The sequence below is a fragment of the Phocoena phocoena genome, chromosome 5 (assembly GCF_963924675.1).
Source record: "Phocoena phocoena chromosome 5, mPhoPho1.1, whole genome shotgun sequence".
Taxonomy (NCBI): Eukaryota; Metazoa; Chordata; class Mammalia; order Artiodactyla; family Phocoenidae; genus Phocoena; species Phocoena phocoena.
In genome coordinates, this window is record NC_089223.1 from 27011507 (window position 1) to 27030101 (window position 18595).

The following is an 18595-nucleotide window of genomic DNA, read 5'->3' on the forward strand; positions in this document are numbered from 1 at the left end:
AACTTCAGGGGTTCTCACGTACCCAGAAGGCTGTTTAGCAGTGAAATAGACCAACCCGATTAGAGAGGTTTCCCACCCTTCCTAGTGCCTGTATGCGTCTAATAGTTCATGATCACTGAAAACTGCTCATAGGTGGCTGTGCTGTAAGAAAGAATTTTCTCATTTGTCAAACCATCAAGGGTGACCAGGGGCAATTCCTGCCAGTGTCCAGAGGTTCTCTGAACCTGGATTTACACTGTGGTTGGATCTCTCCACGTGATATGCTGCTTCTCAAACTCAGCAGGTCTCAAATACAACTGCTCCTCTCTCAAACTGCTCCTAACCCTGGGAAGAGTTTTAGTGCCTGTGCTTTCCTCTCCCGTTGGTCTGCAGGTCGAAGACCTAAAAGTCTTATTCTGGGAGACTCTGAAGTGGCAAGTTTATTTGAAAGTGTGCAGATCACTTCAGTTGTTTAAAGTCAGCTGTTGCATTTTGTGTACACGCAGGCTTGGCAGTGCCCATCAATATATGCCAGCCTTGTGTGGAGAAAAGGGAGCCTCCTGCCCTGCGGGTGGGAGTGTGAATTGATACAGCTGCTGTGGAGAACAGTGTGGAGGTTCCCTAAAAAACTACAAATAGATCTGCCATATGACCCCGCAATCCCACTACTGGGCATATACCCAGATAAGACCATAATTCAAAGAGACTCATGTACCACATTGTTCACTGCAGCACTATTTACAATAGCCAAGGACATGGAAGGAACCTAAGTATCCATCAACAGACGAATGGATAAAGAAGATGTGGCACGTATATACAATGGAATATTACTCAGCCATAAAAAGGAACGGAATTGAGTTCTTTGTAGTGAGGTGGATGAACCTAGAGTCTGTCATACAGAGCGAAGTAAGTCAGAAAGAGAAAAACAAATACCGTATGCTTAATGCACATATGTGGAATCTAAAAAAACGGTACTGATGAACCTAGGGGCAGGGCAGGAATAAAGACAGAGACGTGGAGAATGGACTTGAGGACACAGTGGGGACAGGGTAAGCTGGGACGAAGTGAGAGTGGCATGGACATGTATACACTACCAAATATAAAATAGATGGTTAGCAGGAGGCTGATGCATAACACAGGGAGATCAGCTCGGTGCTTTGTGACCACCTAGAGGGGTGGGATAGGGAGGGTGGGAGGGAGATGCATGAGGGAGGGGATATGGGAATATATGTATACTTACAGCTGATTCACTTTGTTGTACAGCAGAAACCAACACAACGTTGTAAAGCAATTATACTCCCATAAAGATATTAAAAAAAAAATATATATATATATATGCCAGCCTTGAAGGTGTTTCAGGAGAGCATGTTAATTTACAGTCTTCAGGAATTAGCATGCAGGAGAGGATTGGGGGCATGGAGGCACACATACATGAACTTTTCATTTAGAGTTCTGCATTAGAGCCATTAAGATAATAGTTGAGATCTGTGCACAGGCCCTGGGAATAATGTTAAATCTCCCGAAAGTCAGAATGATGTGATGCAAAGGATGTTGGTAGAAGCTTGAGAAACCGAGGAGTTGATCCTTTGCCTCCAGGACATAATACCAACCGTCTGAAGAGGTCTGTGACCTTGATCAAGTCACTAATCTATCGCTGAATCTACTTAACCCATTTGTAAAATAAGGTAACGTCAACACCTACCCTGTAGGCTGGTTATAAGGAATAAATGAAATAATATCTGTGAGTCCGTTAGCATAGAGTAGGCACTGAATAAAGGCAGTCCTATCTAGTGGGCCCTTCACCATCTTCCCCTAGTAGAGGAGTGCTGCCAGCCTTTGTGATTTAGACTGTTTGAGTTTCATGTGTGATGATAAACCATTATCTTTTGTACAAAGCATCTTTGTGCCTTTTCAATGGACTGTACTAAATGTAGTAAACTGTCTTATGATTTTATGTTATGTTTGGAAAGGCAGAAGATATCTATAAAAGTATAAACTACATGAGAATAAATTTAAAACGTACTACATAATGAACAGGTGATAAATTTATGATTTTTAAATGGAACGGGAGTTTGGTGTGGTCCAATTTTTAAACAATAAAAATTTTGCATAATGAATTCTAATAACACCAGAAAAGTCAACAGAGGGAAAAAATGATTATATACTAAAATAAAGACTTGATGTAACTACAGTACCTAGCACAGAGGTAAGAGAGAAAAGCATGCTATTTACATAGGGAGAAATATATCATATTAGCTGTGCAAACGAACCCAAATTCAGTCTACTGTTATAAACATTTTCAACTAATGAGATTAGGAATTATGAAATACATCTTGAAAAACAGATGCATTTAAATTTTAGCTTTCTGGAGAGTATCCTGCCCTGACCATAAGAAAGCATGGTCTTTAAGATATCCTTTGACCTGGTAATTTAAAAATAAATTTATTTTTTATGTATCTGTTTATGGCTGCATTGGATCTTTGTTGCTGCGTGCAGGCTTTCTGTAGTTGTGGTGAGCGGGGGCTACTCTTCGTTGTGGTGCGTGGGCCTCTCATCGCGGTGGCTTCTCTTGTTGCGGAGCTCGGGCTCTAGCCGCGTGGGCTTCAGTAGTTGTGACACGCGGTCTCAGTATTTGTGGCTCGTGGGCTCTAGAGCGCAGGCTCAGTAGTTGTGGCTCCGCGGCATGTGGGCTCTTCCCGGACCAGGGCTCAAACCCGTGTCCCCTGCATTGGCAGGTGGATTCTTAACCACTGCGCCACCAGGGAAGTCCCTGATCTGGTAATTTTGGATAAAATACTCAAAGGAAATGGCTCCAGCGGGGAAAAACAGAATTTATACCAGTATTTATAGTTATATGCATATTATAAACACATTTGTATATTATTTATATATAATATATAATATTTATAAATAAGTACATATAGACATACACACACATATACACGTATACACACACACACAAACAGAACCAATTACATGCCCCTTTTGAGAACTGGCAGAGCAAGCATTACCAAATGGAATAAAGTTGTTAGAAATGATAATAAGCCCACACGCTTAATATTTGGAAAGAGCTACATGAAATAAATTCAAAAAGAAAAGCCCTGTGTGGTCTTTGTTTCAGGGATGCAGGGAAGCACGCGGCTGTCGGCTGCTGTCTCAGGGACTGGATTTCTGCAGCAGAATAGATAACCTGGAGGAAATACTGACTAAATAAGACAGTTTCAGGCAATCAGTGCTATGAAGACGATTAAGCGCCGTGGGATCGAGAAGCGTTTAGGGCAGAGGGGTGATGCTCTTTTGGGGGTGATGGTGCGAGGGGGAGGGTTCTGTGAGGGAGCCAGCCAGGTGAAGGTGGGGCTGGGCAAGGAGCGCTTCCAGGGGTGGGACAGCACTTTGAAGACTGTCAGTGCCCTTCTGGAATGAGTTGGGCACGTGTGAACCAAGAGCAAGCCAGTGTGGCCAGATCGTAGGCAATAATGGTAGGTTTCCTGGATTACAACAGAATAGTTAACTTGGGAGTGACCCCAATAGCCAGGCTTTACTTTTTTACGGTTAAAAAATTTTTATTGTTTAGTCGTGGAATTATGGTGGAAGTACAGAAGTATATGAACGAAGCGTATGTTTTAAAGAAGAAAGATAAAGCAGATAGCCATAGACTCACCGAATTATGGTGGAAGTACAGAAGTATATGAACGAAGCGTATGTTTTAAAGAAGAAAGATAAAGCAGATAGCCATAGACTCACCGCTAGGTTATGAACTAAAATACCTTGAATCCCCTTGTAGCTGTCTGATTGTCACCCTCCCTTGCTTCCAGTGGTAAACATCGTGTGACTTTTGAGATAATGACTTACTTGCTGTTCTGTAATTTTGTGACCTGTATGTGCCATCCAAACATGGGGTTTAGTGTAGCTTGCTTTGAACTTTATATGAAAGAGCCATACTGTGTGTATTCTTTCATGGCTTGCTTCTTTCTCTCCAAATTGTGAGGTTAACCTGAGTTGATACATACATTAATTGTTATTTTTACTTTATAATGTATGAATATAGTATAATTGAGTCATCTGTTGGTTGTTGTTTGGTATTTGCTTTTCCAGTGTTAGGCTATTGCTGTGGTCAGTTCTCCTATAGAAAGTACATGTCTGTAAGTACACGTGTGCAAAAGTTTATCTTGGAAATTTACCTAGAAGGTCAGTTGGGAGTTGTAGGGTATCATCAAACTTACAAGAAAATGCCAAAGTACTTAAAAGGGAATTATGCCAGTTTTTACCCTCGCTGGCAGTATATGAGAATTTTTGTTGCTCGACATACACCAGTTCTTGAGGTTGCCAGACTTAATTACATTTTGCCAACCTCATGAGTGGATTGAGGTATGTTGAGGTTTTCTTTTCGCTTTTATAATCACTAATGAGTTTTGAGCACCTTTTCATGTGGTTTTGGGCCATTTGGATTTCCTTTACTTCCTTCTGTGAAGGGCTTCTTCAGGCGTTTTGCCCCATTTTTTATTGGCCTTTCTGCCTTACCTCAATGATTCATAGCTGTTATTTGTGCCTCGGGGTGTGTGCTTTTCTTCACTCTTTTTATGTCTTTAAAATTTTAATGCAGTCAAGTTTTTTAATCTTTCTATATTAGTCTATTGATTGCTTTGTAACAAATCACCCCCACCTCCAGTGGCCTAAACAGCAGCCGTTTATTTATTTCAGTTTGGACTCAGCACACTGGGCAGTATGGTCTCATCTGGACTGCCTCCTGCATGGTGGGAAGCTCTGCTTCTGAGGGTGGGATGTCTGACCGATGGGGCCATAGGTAGGGGGCCTGGGCGACATGTCTTTCATCACCCAGCAGGCTACTGTGGGCTTGATCACGTGGACGCCAGAGGCTTCCAAGGGAGTGGAGCGTGGGTGTGCAAAGGTTCTAGAGCTAGAGGCTCCGAATTAGCGCAGTGTCACTTCTACCACATTCTTTGGCCGCAAGACCAGCCCGGATTCAAGGGGTGGGAAAATAGACGCTACCTTTTACCCGAGGAGCTGCAGAGTCCCACTGAAAAGAGAAGCTCCTACAAAGGAGGGGTGGAGAATTCAGACCGTGCTTGCAACCCATCACATTATACATTATGGTTTTGCTTTTCTTCTCTACTCCAAGGGTAAGAAATTACAATCCTGTATCATCTTCTAAAAGGTTTCTGGGTTAGCTTTGGAAGGATGAGGTTTCAGAAACTGTGACAGTGGAGGATGTTGATAATGGGGGAAGATACGCGTGTGTCTGGGCAGGGAGTCTAGGAGAAATCTCTGTACCTTGTGCCCAGCTTTGCTGTGAACCTAAAACTACTCCAAAATAGAGTCTGTTAAGAAAAAGTAAAACGTGAAACCAGACCACGACAGCAGCTGAAAGAGCTGGTGAGCATGATTATAAAGTTTAAGAAGTGAGAGGAAGCAGCTTGTCGAGGAGGGCATTGGGGAACCATTGTATTTAATGATTGGAGGTCAAGAGTTGGTTTAAAAAAAAAAGAACATTTTCCCATGTAAAAATAATTTTTTACTTCCATTCCTTGTCTGTTAGCTATAATACAATGACTAAGAAAGAGAAGATTGCTGCTCCTACTATCTTACCAACTTATTCAAAACAGCCCTCAGCATTTATACTGTGTGCTTCGCTTTTGTTCATATTTATTTTTTTGCCTGAATACTCTTATCAGAAATTATGGATTGTGTTTTGTTCAACTTTTCAGTTTGCTTGACGTGAAGTTTTACTTTAATACAATCTGTCAGTATTCATTGTAATGAGCCGGGATCCATACAGGGTGCAGGAGTCGGGAAGCAGCTTCTTTGAAAGTGCTTTAGACCAGAGGCAGAATTGTACCCTGGTGAGGGCATGGGTTTTGGACAGATGACTCTGCAATAGATCAGACTTTTGCTGATGTAGCACCTGTGTGACTTTGTGCCAGTTATTTAACATCTCGGAGCTTAGGCATTCCATGGTTAAATAGAGACTCTCAAGAGTATTGAGTAAAGTTAAAAATACACCTATTCTCTAGCATGGTGCACGGCCCATAAAATAACTGTTAGCCTGTTGTAGAAGCTGGGCTTTCCACTATTTTCTATGATGACAATAAAAAGAAAGAAAAATGAGGACCTGTAGGTCTTTTGCAGAATGAATTCTTTCTGCCACTTAAGCGTGGCCTTTGGTTTCCGTTCCTGCTGCTCTTTTCTATGAACACTTTGATTCCTCTGGCTTTCTCTGGCTGGAGTTGGACCATCAGTTAAGGGCATCTGGTTGGCTGACTTTGAGCTTTGAGACCCTTAATATTTGAAACCCTGGCAGCCAGCTGGATCTCATCCAGCCGTGGGAGATACTGTCAGGTGTGTGTGCTCCTAATCATAGCCGGAACTTTTGCGTCCGGGAAGTTCTGACCTGAGTGAGTAGAGAAAGGGAAAGTGCTTCCGGGAACAATATATATATTTCTCCCGCACCTGCTCCATCCCAGAGCATTAGCATAGAAGACAAGCCACCAGAGAGTGCCCGGGTGGGATGATGGGCCCCTTGGCCGAGGAGTTGGGTTGTGTCTCCTCACAGCTCACGTGGAGGAGAGCTCTACAGCTCTGCCATCTGAGGAAGAATCAATTCCTGCTGAGCCTTGACCTGAAACAAGGACCCAAGTAATCACTCCATCTTTCTTTCCAGGTCTTTCGGCAGCCCAGCGGAAGTTTGCTCATTCACTCAGAGACTTCAAATTTGAGTTTATCGGCGATGCAGAGACTGACGATGAACGCTGCATAGGTGCGTAAAGACCGGGTTTTGGTTGGCTTTCCTTTGCTTTGGCCATGAAATAATCATTCCTTTCTTCTTACAGATGCTTCGTTACGTGAATTTTCTAACTTTTTGAAGAATCTGGAAGAACAGAGAGAAATTATGGTGAGTGGTGGGGTGTAAAAGAACAAGTCCATCTTTAAGTGGGGTGTAAATCTGGGTAGCTGGTTCTGGTGGAAGTTTTGGTGCATTTGTCCATGGATGAATAGTGCACAGTAATGGAAAGATCCCCAGATGAGGTTTGGGGAGCCTGGATTTCTCGTTCCCCAGGGGTGCCGACCATGGTGACGATCTTGGATAAGTTGCTGGACCAAGGCCCTGAGTCTTCATCTGTAAAAGACTGTGTTGAAGTCTATCAGTGCTTTCTAGATTTTTGTTAGCCCTGGAGCAGTTGCATTTAAATCGAGTCTCATGCAGAATCTTAATACGTTAAGAAGACAAAAGCAGAAAATCTTATGGAGAGGACAGCAGGGCACAGTTGGAGCTTGCCTCAGTCTTCTGTGGATTTCTAGGCTGTGTGGCGAGGAAGAGAGCTCGAACCTGGAAGTCTTTAAAGTCCCACTTTGCCTTGAGATACATGATCACAGTAGTAGTGAATAATAACTACCCTGTGTTGAGGGCTTTCCGTGTGCCGGGTGCTACGCTGAGTACATTGAGTAGATCCTATTTAACATGAATTTTGAGGGTATTGAATAATATTTATCTGCCTTTCTGAAAACTTTGTATTTCTCTCCTGATATTCATTCCACAAAGATTTACGGCAGACCCGCCGTTGCATTATGACACACTATCTATTTTCACCAGTTTTTTCAGGTTTAAAAAGAAACGACCATCTGTTTTTTCTATGTTCTCGAGAATGAGTACTACCTAGAATAGAATTATGTGGAAGTGTACCTGTATGAGGGCGTTCAGATGTGGTGGTAATAATATTGAATATGGCGGCTAAGACAATTAACCTTTACTCTGTGCCTGGTACTGGTCTAAGCTGTTTACCTACGTTTAAGTCATTTAATTCTCACATCAACCTTATGAAATAGACTCTGTGATTGACCCCTAACTGACAAATGAGGAAATGGAGGTGCAGCACCTTGCCCGGGATCACATGGCAGCTGAGGGGTAGAGCCCGGTCAGGCCACAACCAGACATCCTGGACCACCTGCCAGCATGGCCAGCTTCCTAGATGTTGCTGCAATCTGGCTGGTGGCTGGTGGGGATTTCTAGCTGGTAGAATTGGAGTAGGAGAAGAAGTAGGAGGAAAGCACTGATTTTTGACTGAAGCATGACAGAGACCTGTGGCCTCTAAAAGCTCTAGTGTAATTCGCACTGCACCCTAAATTCTGAGATGATTTGTGCCTATTGTAAATACCGAAGCGGGCACGTGAAGGTACTGTGCTCCCACTAGGTTTTTTCTGGCACAAGCTGACATACATAACCCTTATTCATGTGTTCTATAGTCACAGATCTTTCAAGCTCTTTAGAGCAGTCTAAATGTGAGAGTGGATAACTGCAGTGCTATGAAGCCACCCTTCTATTGCATGAAGTGGGTGTGGACGTGTGGGTGGTAGAAGCGCGTGTTCTTAGTTTATGTTAATAGTATCAACTTTCTGTTCTCAATCCTCCTTGATATTTAGTTGTATTTTCCTGGGATCCTGAGCATTCAGCAAATATGTATTTGATCTCCTTTTACGTTTCAGTTACTGTTTAGAATCTGAGCACACAGCCGCAAACAAAGCAAAGCCCCTGCCCTCACGGAGCTTACATTTTGGAAAGGGGAGGTGATAAATGAACAAATATATAACACATTGTCAAGTAGCAGTAAGTGCTTCAAAATGAAATTGAGGGAATTCCATGGTGGTCCAGTGGTTAGGACTCTGGGCTCTCACTGCCGAGGGCCTAAGTTCAATCCCTGATCCGGGAGCTAAGAGCCCACAAGCCGTGTGGCATGGCCAAAAAAAAATAGAAATTGAGAAGAGCAAGGAGCCAGGGCACCATTACATCTAGAGTGGCGAGGGAAGGAAGGCCTTTCCGGTGGAGAACTATGGAGGCATCCTGGTATCTGGGGGAAGAGAGTTTCAGGCAGTGTGGTGCTGGAGTTTAGCTCTACAGAAACACAGAGTGATATTCTATAGTTGGCCCTCTGTATCCATGGATTCTGCATCTGCAGATCAAAAATATTTGAAAAAAATTCCAGAAAGTTCCAAAAAGCAAAACTTGAATTTACCACGTGCTGACAACTGTTTACCTAGCATTTATATTGTGTTCACAACTATTTACATAGTATTTTCATTGTACAGGCATACCTTGTTTTGGTTTTTTTTAGTTTTTAAAAAAAAGTTATTTATTTTTGGCTGTGTTGGGTCTTCGTTGCTGCACGCGGGCTTTCTCTGGTTGCGGTGAGCGGGGGCTACTCTTCGTCGCGGTGCGCGGGCTTCTCATTGCGGTGGCTTCTCGTTGCGGAGCATGGGCTCTAGGTGCGCGGGCTTCAGTAGTTGTGGCACGCAGGCTCAGTAGTTGCGGCGCATGCGCTTAGTGGCTCCGCGCCATGTGGGATCTTCCCGGACCAGGGCTCGAACCCGTGTCCCCTGCATTGGCAGGCGGATTCTTAACCACTGTGCCACCAGGGAAGCCTCCATACCTTGTTTTATTGCACTTCACTTTATTGTGCTTCGCAGATGCTGTTTTCTTCATATATTGAAGGTTTGTGGCAACCCTGTGTCAAGCCAAGTCTTCAGGCACCATTTTTCCAATAGCATTTGCTCACTTTTCGTCTCTGTCACATTTTGGTAGTTCTTGTTATAGTTCAAACTTTGTCATTATTATTATTATATTTGTTATGGTGGTCTGTGATCAGTGATCTTTAACGGTACTATGGCAAAGAAATCACAACTCACTGAAGGCTCAGCTGATGGTTTGCATTTTTTAGCAATAAAGTATTTTTTTAAATTAAGGTATGTACGTTGTTTTTTAAAGACATAATGCTATTATTGCATACTTAATGAATCACAGCACAGTGAAAACATAACTTGTATATACTGAGAAACCACGAAATACGTGTGACTCGCTTTACTGCGACACTCGCATTATTGCAGTGATCTGGAATTGAACCTGCAATATCTCTGAGGTCTGTCTGCCTGTATTACATATTGTAAATCATCTAGAGATGATTTAAAGTATATAGGAGGGTGTGCATAGGTTATACACAAATACCATGCCATTTTATATAAGGGACTTAAGCATCCTTGGATTTTGGTGTCCATGGGGATCCTGGAACAGTCCCCACTGGATACTGAAGGACGACTGTATTTCCTTTTTTTGTTCCTTGAGATGAGTTGACTGGAATGTGGTCTTAGCTCCGGGCTGTCTGATAAAGAAAGCATGGTTCTCAGAGCTCTTGTTAACTGACCTGTTGATTTAATCTTCAGCTATGGTGGGGGTTGATGGGGTCTCTGTCTTAGGCAGAATGAGGATGACAGGGCTGGGTTTCCAGTGCTGGGTAGAAGTAGGAATAGGATGTTGTCTGTATAAGGCCACGAACCTCAGAAAGGAATGGGACAGCATGTTACAGCCCATTTGTGGGAATGGCAGTTCCTGCCGGATAGCAGGAATCTATCCAAAGGCAGAAGGCAGTGGGGACGCCTAATGCTTTTTAAAAAATTATTAGTTTAACTTTTATTTATTTATGTATTTATTTTGCGGTACGCGGGCCTCTCACTGTTGTGGCCTCTCCCGTTGCGGAGCACAGGCTCCGGACGCGCAGGCTCAGCGGCCATGGCTCACGGGCCCAGCTGCCCTGCGGCATGTGGGATCTTCCCGGACCGGGGCACGAACCCGTGTCCCCTGCATCGGCAGGCGGACTCCCAACCACTGTGCCGCCAGGGAAGCCCTAGTTTAACTTTTTAGTTTGGAAAATTTTGAGCATGTGCAAACAGAAAGGAAAATATAATTAAGCTACATGTGCTCAATATTCGCCTTTGATAACCATTGCCACACAACCAGCCTTGTTTCTCCTGTACTCCTCACCACCCCACCGCCATTGTTTTGACAGAAAGCCCAGTATTACATCGTTTCATCCATAAATACTTCAGTATACAACTCTCAAAGATAACTCTCTTTATGAACCAAAATATACTTGTCACACCTAAAAACAAATAATAATAATTCCTTGAGATTACAAAGAATTAGGCCATATTCATTTTTTCCCCTGATATTCATTTACATTTTGTTTCCTCCTCATGCCTGCGTCCCGTAACAGTTGGTTTGAATCTGGATCCAGATACATTGCATTTGACTGGTAAGTTTCTAAGTCCCATTTAATCTATAGGTTTTTCTTTCTCCCTTTTCCCCTTGACAGGAATTCCTGACACTCTTCCATTCATTTTTAAAGACCTTTAAAATAGCACTCTTCCTGAGTTATCTTTGAGTTATAATAATAAAATGAATAATAACGAAAGTGAAAAAAAAGGCATTTAACCCATATTGACGTTACTTGGGTGTTTCTGTCTAATCTTGGTAGTCAGTGATCACTTTTTTTTAAACCATGAAAATTGCGCGTGGCATCATCATGGCTACTTTTGGTTCATGAAATAGCTTTGAACACTTTGTAGACAACAAATCTTTGATGATTTCCTCGACACCAGCCTGAAACTTTTTTTTTGTGGCTGCATTGGGTCTTCGTTGCTATGTGCGGGCTTTCTCTAGTTGCGGCGAGCGGGGGCTTCTCTTTGTTGCGGTGCTCGGGCTTCTCATTGCGGTGGCTTCTCTTTGTTGAGGAGAACAGGCTCTAGGCATGCGGGCTTCAGTATTTGTGGCTCGTGGGCTCAGTAGTTGTGGCTCTCGAGCTCTAGAGCGCAGGCTCAGTAGTTGTGGCACACGGGCTTAGTTGCTCCGTGGCATGTGGGATCTTCCCGGACCAGGGCTCAAACTCGTGTCCCCTGCATTGGCAGGCGGATTCTTAACCACGGCACCACCAGAGAAGTCCCCAGCCTGAAACTTTTGCATAAGAAAAGATAGCTCCCTCAAGAAGTATCCAGTGTGGCCCTGGAGAGTAACTGGTAAAAAGTGAATTAAAATATGTTATACTCAGTGCTAAACAAAAGTGTAGGGTGTGGTTGCCTGGAGAGGGGAGCAGCTAAGCCTGTGCTGGTTGGGAAAGGCTTTGTGAAAGAAGCAGTATTTGAACTGGAGTTTGTGGGGCAGAGATGTGGCTTGTGGGGGGTGTTTGTATAGTTTAACAAGCTCATACCCACCAACACAGGGACAAGGAGATAAGGAAGGCGTTTCAGGAGCTAAAGTGGATGCCAGTGCTTTCTGAGAACTTTGAAAAACTCGTGTTTTCCTTAAAATTGTCACAGAGTAGCAGCATGTTAAAAGCCACATATTAAAAAAGGCATGCAAAATGATAGCTGTAAAACAGAGGTAGAAATATTCTAAGATTGGTTCTAAGAGCTTAACAGTCTTTATGGTCACTTAATCTTTAAAATTGGTTAGTCAGTGGGCACATGAAAAGATGCTCAACGTCACTAATCATTAGAGAAATGCAAATCAAAACTACAGTGAGGTACCACCTCACACCAGTCAGAATGGCCATCTTTCAGAAGTTTACAAATAACAGATGCTGGAGAGGGTGTGGAGAAAAGGAACCCTCCTACACTGTTGGTGGGAATTTAAGTTGGTGCAGCCACTATGGAGAACAGTATGGAGGTTCCTCAGAAAAGTAGAGTTTCCATATGATCCAGCAGTCCCCCTCCTGAGCATATATCCAGGCAAAACTATAATTCAAAAAGATACATGCACCCCTATATTCATAGCAGCACTATTTACAATAGCTAAGGCATGGAAGCAACCTATCCAGATGAATGGATAAAGAAGATGTGGTATATATATGTGTGCGCGCACGCACACGCACACACACACACACACGAATATTACTCAGCCATAAAAAGAATGAAATCATGCCATTTGCAGCAACATGGATGGAACGAGAGATTATCATACTAAATGAAGTAAGTCGGAAAGAGAAAGACAAATACCATATGATATCACTTATATATGGAATCTAAAATATGACACGGGAATTCCCTGGTGGTCCAGTGGTTAGTACCCTGCACTTGCACTGCAAGGGGCACAGGTTCGATCCCTGGTTGGGGAACTAAGATCCCGCAAGCCACGCAAACAGAAACAGACTCACAGAAGAGAATTGTGGTTGCTGGGGCAGGTTGGGGGGATAGGGGAGGAATGGACCGGGAGTTTGGGGTTAGCAGATGCAAACTGTTATATATAGAATGGATAAACAACAAGGTCCTACTGTACAGCACAGGGGACTATATTCAGTTATCCTGAGATAAATCATTATGGAAAAGAATATCAAAAAGAATGTATATGTATGTATAACTGAATCACTTTGCTGTACAGCAGAAATCAACAAAACATTGTAAATCAACTCTACTTCAATTAAAAAAAGGTGATTAGTATTTCCCAAAGTCCTAAATTAAATGATGGTGTAGCATAATAACTAGACATTTATAATTAAGGCTGAGTCATTAAAATGTTAAAAAAATCTATAATCTGTGTTTCAGAAGGCAAAGATCAATGCCAGATATTTTTTAAAAAAGCTTTCCATCTCCTGAATAAATGTTAAAATGTAGGACTTAGGGCTCTAAGGTATAAAGACGTGAGTCTGGAAGCTCCACAGTCAGGAAGATGTGCTTGTTTGTTGCTTTTGAGCCACTGGGTGTATATGGTCACGTGCCTCCTCTCTGCCTCAGTAGGCTAGATACATATGCATAGTTCAGCAAACACTGTGGCAAGCACTGTGCCAAGTGCCATCGAGACAAAGGCATCGTTCCTCCCCTTGAGTGGCGGGCTGTCTGTTGGGGAGATTGCTGAAAGCGTGCATTGTGGTAACAGTTATTGGGGAATTCGGGGAAGGCGCTTTGGAGACATCATTTCTGGTCTGAGTTGACACATCAGAGTTAGCCATGGAAGGAAAGATGGAAGTGAAGCCCCAGTTTCACTTCCTTAAGGGAAAATGAATTGAATTTGAGAATGAAGGAGGACTATGTTTGCATATCACTGCCCTGCCGCCTCCTCACTAGTGTCCAGCTCTGTAGCTGTTAAAATGAAGTGTTGGAAAGTGGAGAGAAGGCAAGTCTGGGAAATCAGTGGTTCCCTCCATGCATGAAAGTCAAATTTCTTTGAATGGATGTGCCGTGTCCTTGAAAAGGCCAATATTGCCTTTTTCAGGACAGTGTTTTCAAGCGAGTAGTTTTTCCTGATAATATTGCCAACCTAGAGGTGGAGAGCCGGGCACCGTTAGTGGCCAGGATGGCTGTGTCGCTTCCGTGCGTGTCCTCCAAGGAAAGTCCTGTGTGGTGTTTCCCTGCCAGAATTCCGGACATGGTTCTCCCTGGCGTGGCAGGACATGCTGTACTTATCTGAGGTGGGCAGCTGTCCAGGAATTTAAGGACTTTTAAAATAGTGCTGTCGTGTTCATGGTGTTCTTTTGAAAGCCTTTCATGTTGCATTTACTTCTCTGCATGCATCCTGTCATCCTGTCTTTCAGTTTTTGTCTGTTGCTGAAATGTGGCTCTCAGTGTCTGAAGGTTCTGGCACATCAGGGCATTTGCATGAGACCCCGTGGGGGAGGGAAGCTTGGGGGAGGAGGGGACACGGGGAGAGAGAAGGGAGAGCTCGCTGCGCGATGGTGCACAAAAGGTGCTTGCTCCTCATCCAGAAGGGGATGGGGGCAACTGAGCTGGCCAGCAGACATGGGGGGCGTCTTGTCCCGCAGCTGCATCCTTCTCCTCCTTGAGCAGGAAGACCCTGTGTGTACACGGACTTTTTTTTTTGATGTGGACCATTTAAAAAAAAATAAATTTATTTATTTATTATTTACTTTTGGCTGTGTTGGGTCTTCGTTGCTGCGCGCGGGCTTTCCCTAGTTGTGGTGGGCTACTCTTCTTTGGGGTGCGCGGGCCTCTCATTTCGGTGGCTTCTCCTGTTGCAGAGCACGGGCTCAGGCATGTGGGCCTCAGTAGTTGCAGCATGCGGGCTCAGTAGTTGTGACATTTGGGCTTAGTTGCTCCGTGGCATGTGGGATCCTCCAGGACCAGGGATCGAACCCGTGTCCCCTGCATTGGCAGACGGATTCCCAACCACTGCGCCACCAGGGACGCCCCATGTATACAGACTCTTTTGGCTTTTGAGACCTCTTTTTTTTTTTTTCTTCCCCGTGTTTTTCCCCACAACGGATTTCACTCTTGTGAAAACACTGGGCCAGGGAACACTTGCTGGGTGATTGGCCTTGAGCTTCCGTCCGGATAAAGAAGGCACTAGGCTTCTGAATCCTGAAGGCTTTTGTTAATACAGTAAGTCCCCTAAATATGAACCGAGTTCCGTTCTGAGAACGTGTTCGTTAAGTCTAACAAAGTTAGCCTAGGTACCCAACGAATATCATTGGCTATATAGTACTGTACTGTAATAGTAATTACAGTATTACTGTACTGTAACACTTCTCATACAAATAATGCATAAAAAACAAACACACAAAATAAAACATTTTTAGTCTTGCAGTCCAGTACCTTGGAAAGTACAGTAGTCCAGTACCACAGCTGGCATCTAGGGGCTGGCATGGAGTGAACAGGCAAGAAGAGTTACCGGCTGGAGGAGGGAGAGGAGGTGGGAGATGGTAGAGCTGAAGGATTGTCAGCAACAGGAGATGGAGGGCAAGCAGCAATTTCACTCACACCTGATGTTGATGGAACGCACGTTCGCATCTTTGAAAGTTCGAAACTTGAAGGTTCATATGTAGGGGACTTAACTGTAGTTTAGATGCTTCCAGGCAAGACACGATGGGTGTTTCTTCAGCCCTCGTCTGATTTGCTTCACTCCTTTCTCATCATTCTCTCATTTTCTCAAGGATCTTACGGAAGCATTTGGTTAAGTGATTTCTATATCTTTTGGGGGTTTTGACACTGATTTTTGTTTCAAACTCTCTCTCTTTTTTTTTTTTTTTTTGGCGGTACGCGGGTCTCCCACTGTTGTGGCCTCTCCCGTTGCAGAGCACAGGCTCCGGATGCGCAGGCTCAGTGGCCATGGCTCACGGGCCCAGCCGCTCCGCGGCATGTGGGATCTTCCCGGACTGGAGCACGAACCCGTGTCCCCTGCATCGGCAGGCGGACTCTCAACCTCTGTGCCACCAGGGAAACCCTGACTCTTTTAAAATTTCAAAAGTCCTTCATGGTGTTATTAAAATAATATTTGTTGGTTACAATGAGCTAAATATCTTTTATCTCTGGGGAGGAATTTTTATGATATTCTCTCTTTAGTATACCCTAGGGCAGTGGTTCTCAAAGCTGGGTCCCTGCACTAGTAGCAGTAGCATCACCTGGGAACTTGCTAGAAATGCACATTCTTGGGCCGCACCCCAGACCTACTGAATCAGGAACTCTGGGTTGGGGCCCATCAGGCTGTGTTTTAATAAGGCCTCCAGGTTATTGTGCAACCTGCTGACAGCAGAACCACTGGCCTAGGGTGCAAGTGAAATCTCCACCGACTTTCGTCATAGTCTTGTAGCTAGATCTGTCTGAAAGTTGGAAACACTATGAATGGTTTTTTGATGACTTTATGCTTCCCAGGATGTTAAAGTAGTCTTCAAGACCCTAAACTTTTACTTGTCGTTTCCAAAGGGTTTTGGACTATATTAGTTTATTATAAAGGAACAGGTTTCTGCTGTTTGGAATTTTAGCGTGCCTTAATTTGTGTTTAACATTGCTTACGAGTTCCTATAGTGTGATAAGTATCTAAGGTATTACATGCCATTGGAAAGATTGTGCCTTTAGTGTTATCTAATTATATGGTACATCAAACCTACTTTAATCAGTTCTTTTACAGATAAAGTGACATTTTTTTTTATGCAGGATTCTCTTGGCAGGCATATTCAGCTGGGAAAGAATATCCCTTGAACTTACAGAAACATTTCTCAGTTTAGTTTAAAAACTGTCAGTGTTCTCAATTTTTTTAAAAACTTTTTTTTTTTTTGGCTGCGTGCAGCTTGTGGGATCTTAGTTCCCTGACCAGGAGTCAAACCTGGGCCCACAGCAGTGAAAGCATGGAGTCCTAACCACTGGACCACCAGGGAATTCCCCCTGTCAGTGATGGAAATTCATGAAGAACTTTTCTCCTTGGAACTGACCTTTACAATTGGACAGCACTGTTTTTCTTGTAAATTCATTATAATTCAGTCAGATGCAGATGTCATTGTGAAACCTGTTCTTCAGGAATGCACCTTTTGAGAGATCTTTCTCTGACCTAGAATCCTCTAGAGGCTACAGTCAGGGCTAACTCAAATCAGACTTCTATCATGAGTGCACGTGTCACAGGCAGGAGGCCTGGGCTCCTCGCTGACCCTTTTCGTGTGAGGCCTTGCCTCCTGACTCAGTGTCTTTGCCATTGGTGACTCACTGTCATCTGTGGCCTCGCAGCCTTGTCATCGTCAGATGCTCCTTCCCTACTGAAACTTTCGTTTCCTGTGTTTCAGCTCCTTGGGCTTGTTCTCTGCTTCTGCGGAATCAGCTAGCTCTTGCCATAAACTAGTCAATCCTGACGAGAAAGAGTAAAAAGCAGGCGTGGGTTCCTGCTATTTACTCCCCCACCTCCAACAGGGGGTGCCAGAATGTAACCAGTCCGCTCTGTCAGCTCTCATCCAGAGGACTGGTTCCCTTAGTGGGAATTAGTTCCGCTGAATCCACAGTTTCAGGAGGAAAGTATTTTCATTCAGATCCTGTCGTGAAATACTCAAAGGTATGGCCTAGGCTCCTAAAACAAAGAGCTGAGGGGGAACTTAGGGAAACTTAGATTTAACCCCTTCAATGGAAAAAAAAGTGGGGGGGAACAGGAACAGTGAGGTGGAGGGATTTGATTTACAGCACAAATTAGTGACAGAGATGAAAAGAGCATCTTTCTCCTATCTCCTGGTCCTTGCCTTGAGCTCCTCGAGATTTAATACCCTCCCCTCCACCTTCGAATATGGGTGAGGTGAATGTGTATCCCCCAGGCAACAGTCAGGAGGAAACGTGAATTTGGTTTTTAATCCTCCTGGCCTGTTTGTACAGCTGTAACCCCTCACTACTTCAATCAACAAACCACTTAAGGACCGCTGAAGGAAGAAATTATGAACCCTGATGGTGGATGGGAGACCTGCCATTGAGACCTTCTGGATGGGTCGAGGAAGTGCCAGTATTAGTACCTAAAGAGTGGGTGCCAGCATCTTGGAAGAAAATCCCAGACACCGTAGTATCTGGGATTTAAGGGAGCACCCCTTAAAGAAACGATGAAGCTCCAAGATTCTTGATGGCACAGAGGAAGAAATGTGTGGGGAAAACCAGATATTGGTGACTGAGCTGAAAAGTGATTTGGATGAGTTGGGCTCTGAAAAAGCTTTAGAAATATCTGAAATATATTTTGCGTATTGTCTTTTTAAAAATGTGTACACAAGAGGGGTATGTGATAAAAATATATCTAACTGCCCAAAGAGCTTTTTCAGTAAATACAAAAGCTCTTAGAGTTAAGATAGTAAATGAAGATGTCATCATCAGCATTTTTTTAATAGTATGTAAAAATATGGAGTGTCTTAGTATTAGTGGCATGTTAGATTGAATGAATCGCAGTACTGCAGTGGTGATCGGAATTGTTAGAGGTCCAGGGGAAGACTAGTGGCCATGATAGTGTAGTGGAAAGAATATGGGTTTTGGAAGCAGTGGCAGCCATGAGGCACCCCCAGATCTCCCGCTTCAGGGAGTGGAATCGACCGTT

At 43.7% G+C, this 18595-nt stretch overlaps 1 protein-coding gene across 1 annotated transcript in view; it reads left to right on the top strand.

The window, feature by feature from the left end:
- The window catches only part of ARHGAP10 (Rho GTPase activating protein 10), a 328185-nt gene that overhangs the window by 75557 nt on the left and 234033 nt on the right, over positions 1–18595 (top strand). Inside the window, exons 2-3 of the mRNA XM_065877114.1 lie at positions 6659–6754; positions 6828–6889. Coding sequence (XP_065733186.1) covers positions 6659–6754; positions 6828–6889 — 158 coding nt within the window. The remainder of the gene's footprint in view (positions 1–6658; positions 6755–6827; positions 6890–18595) is intronic.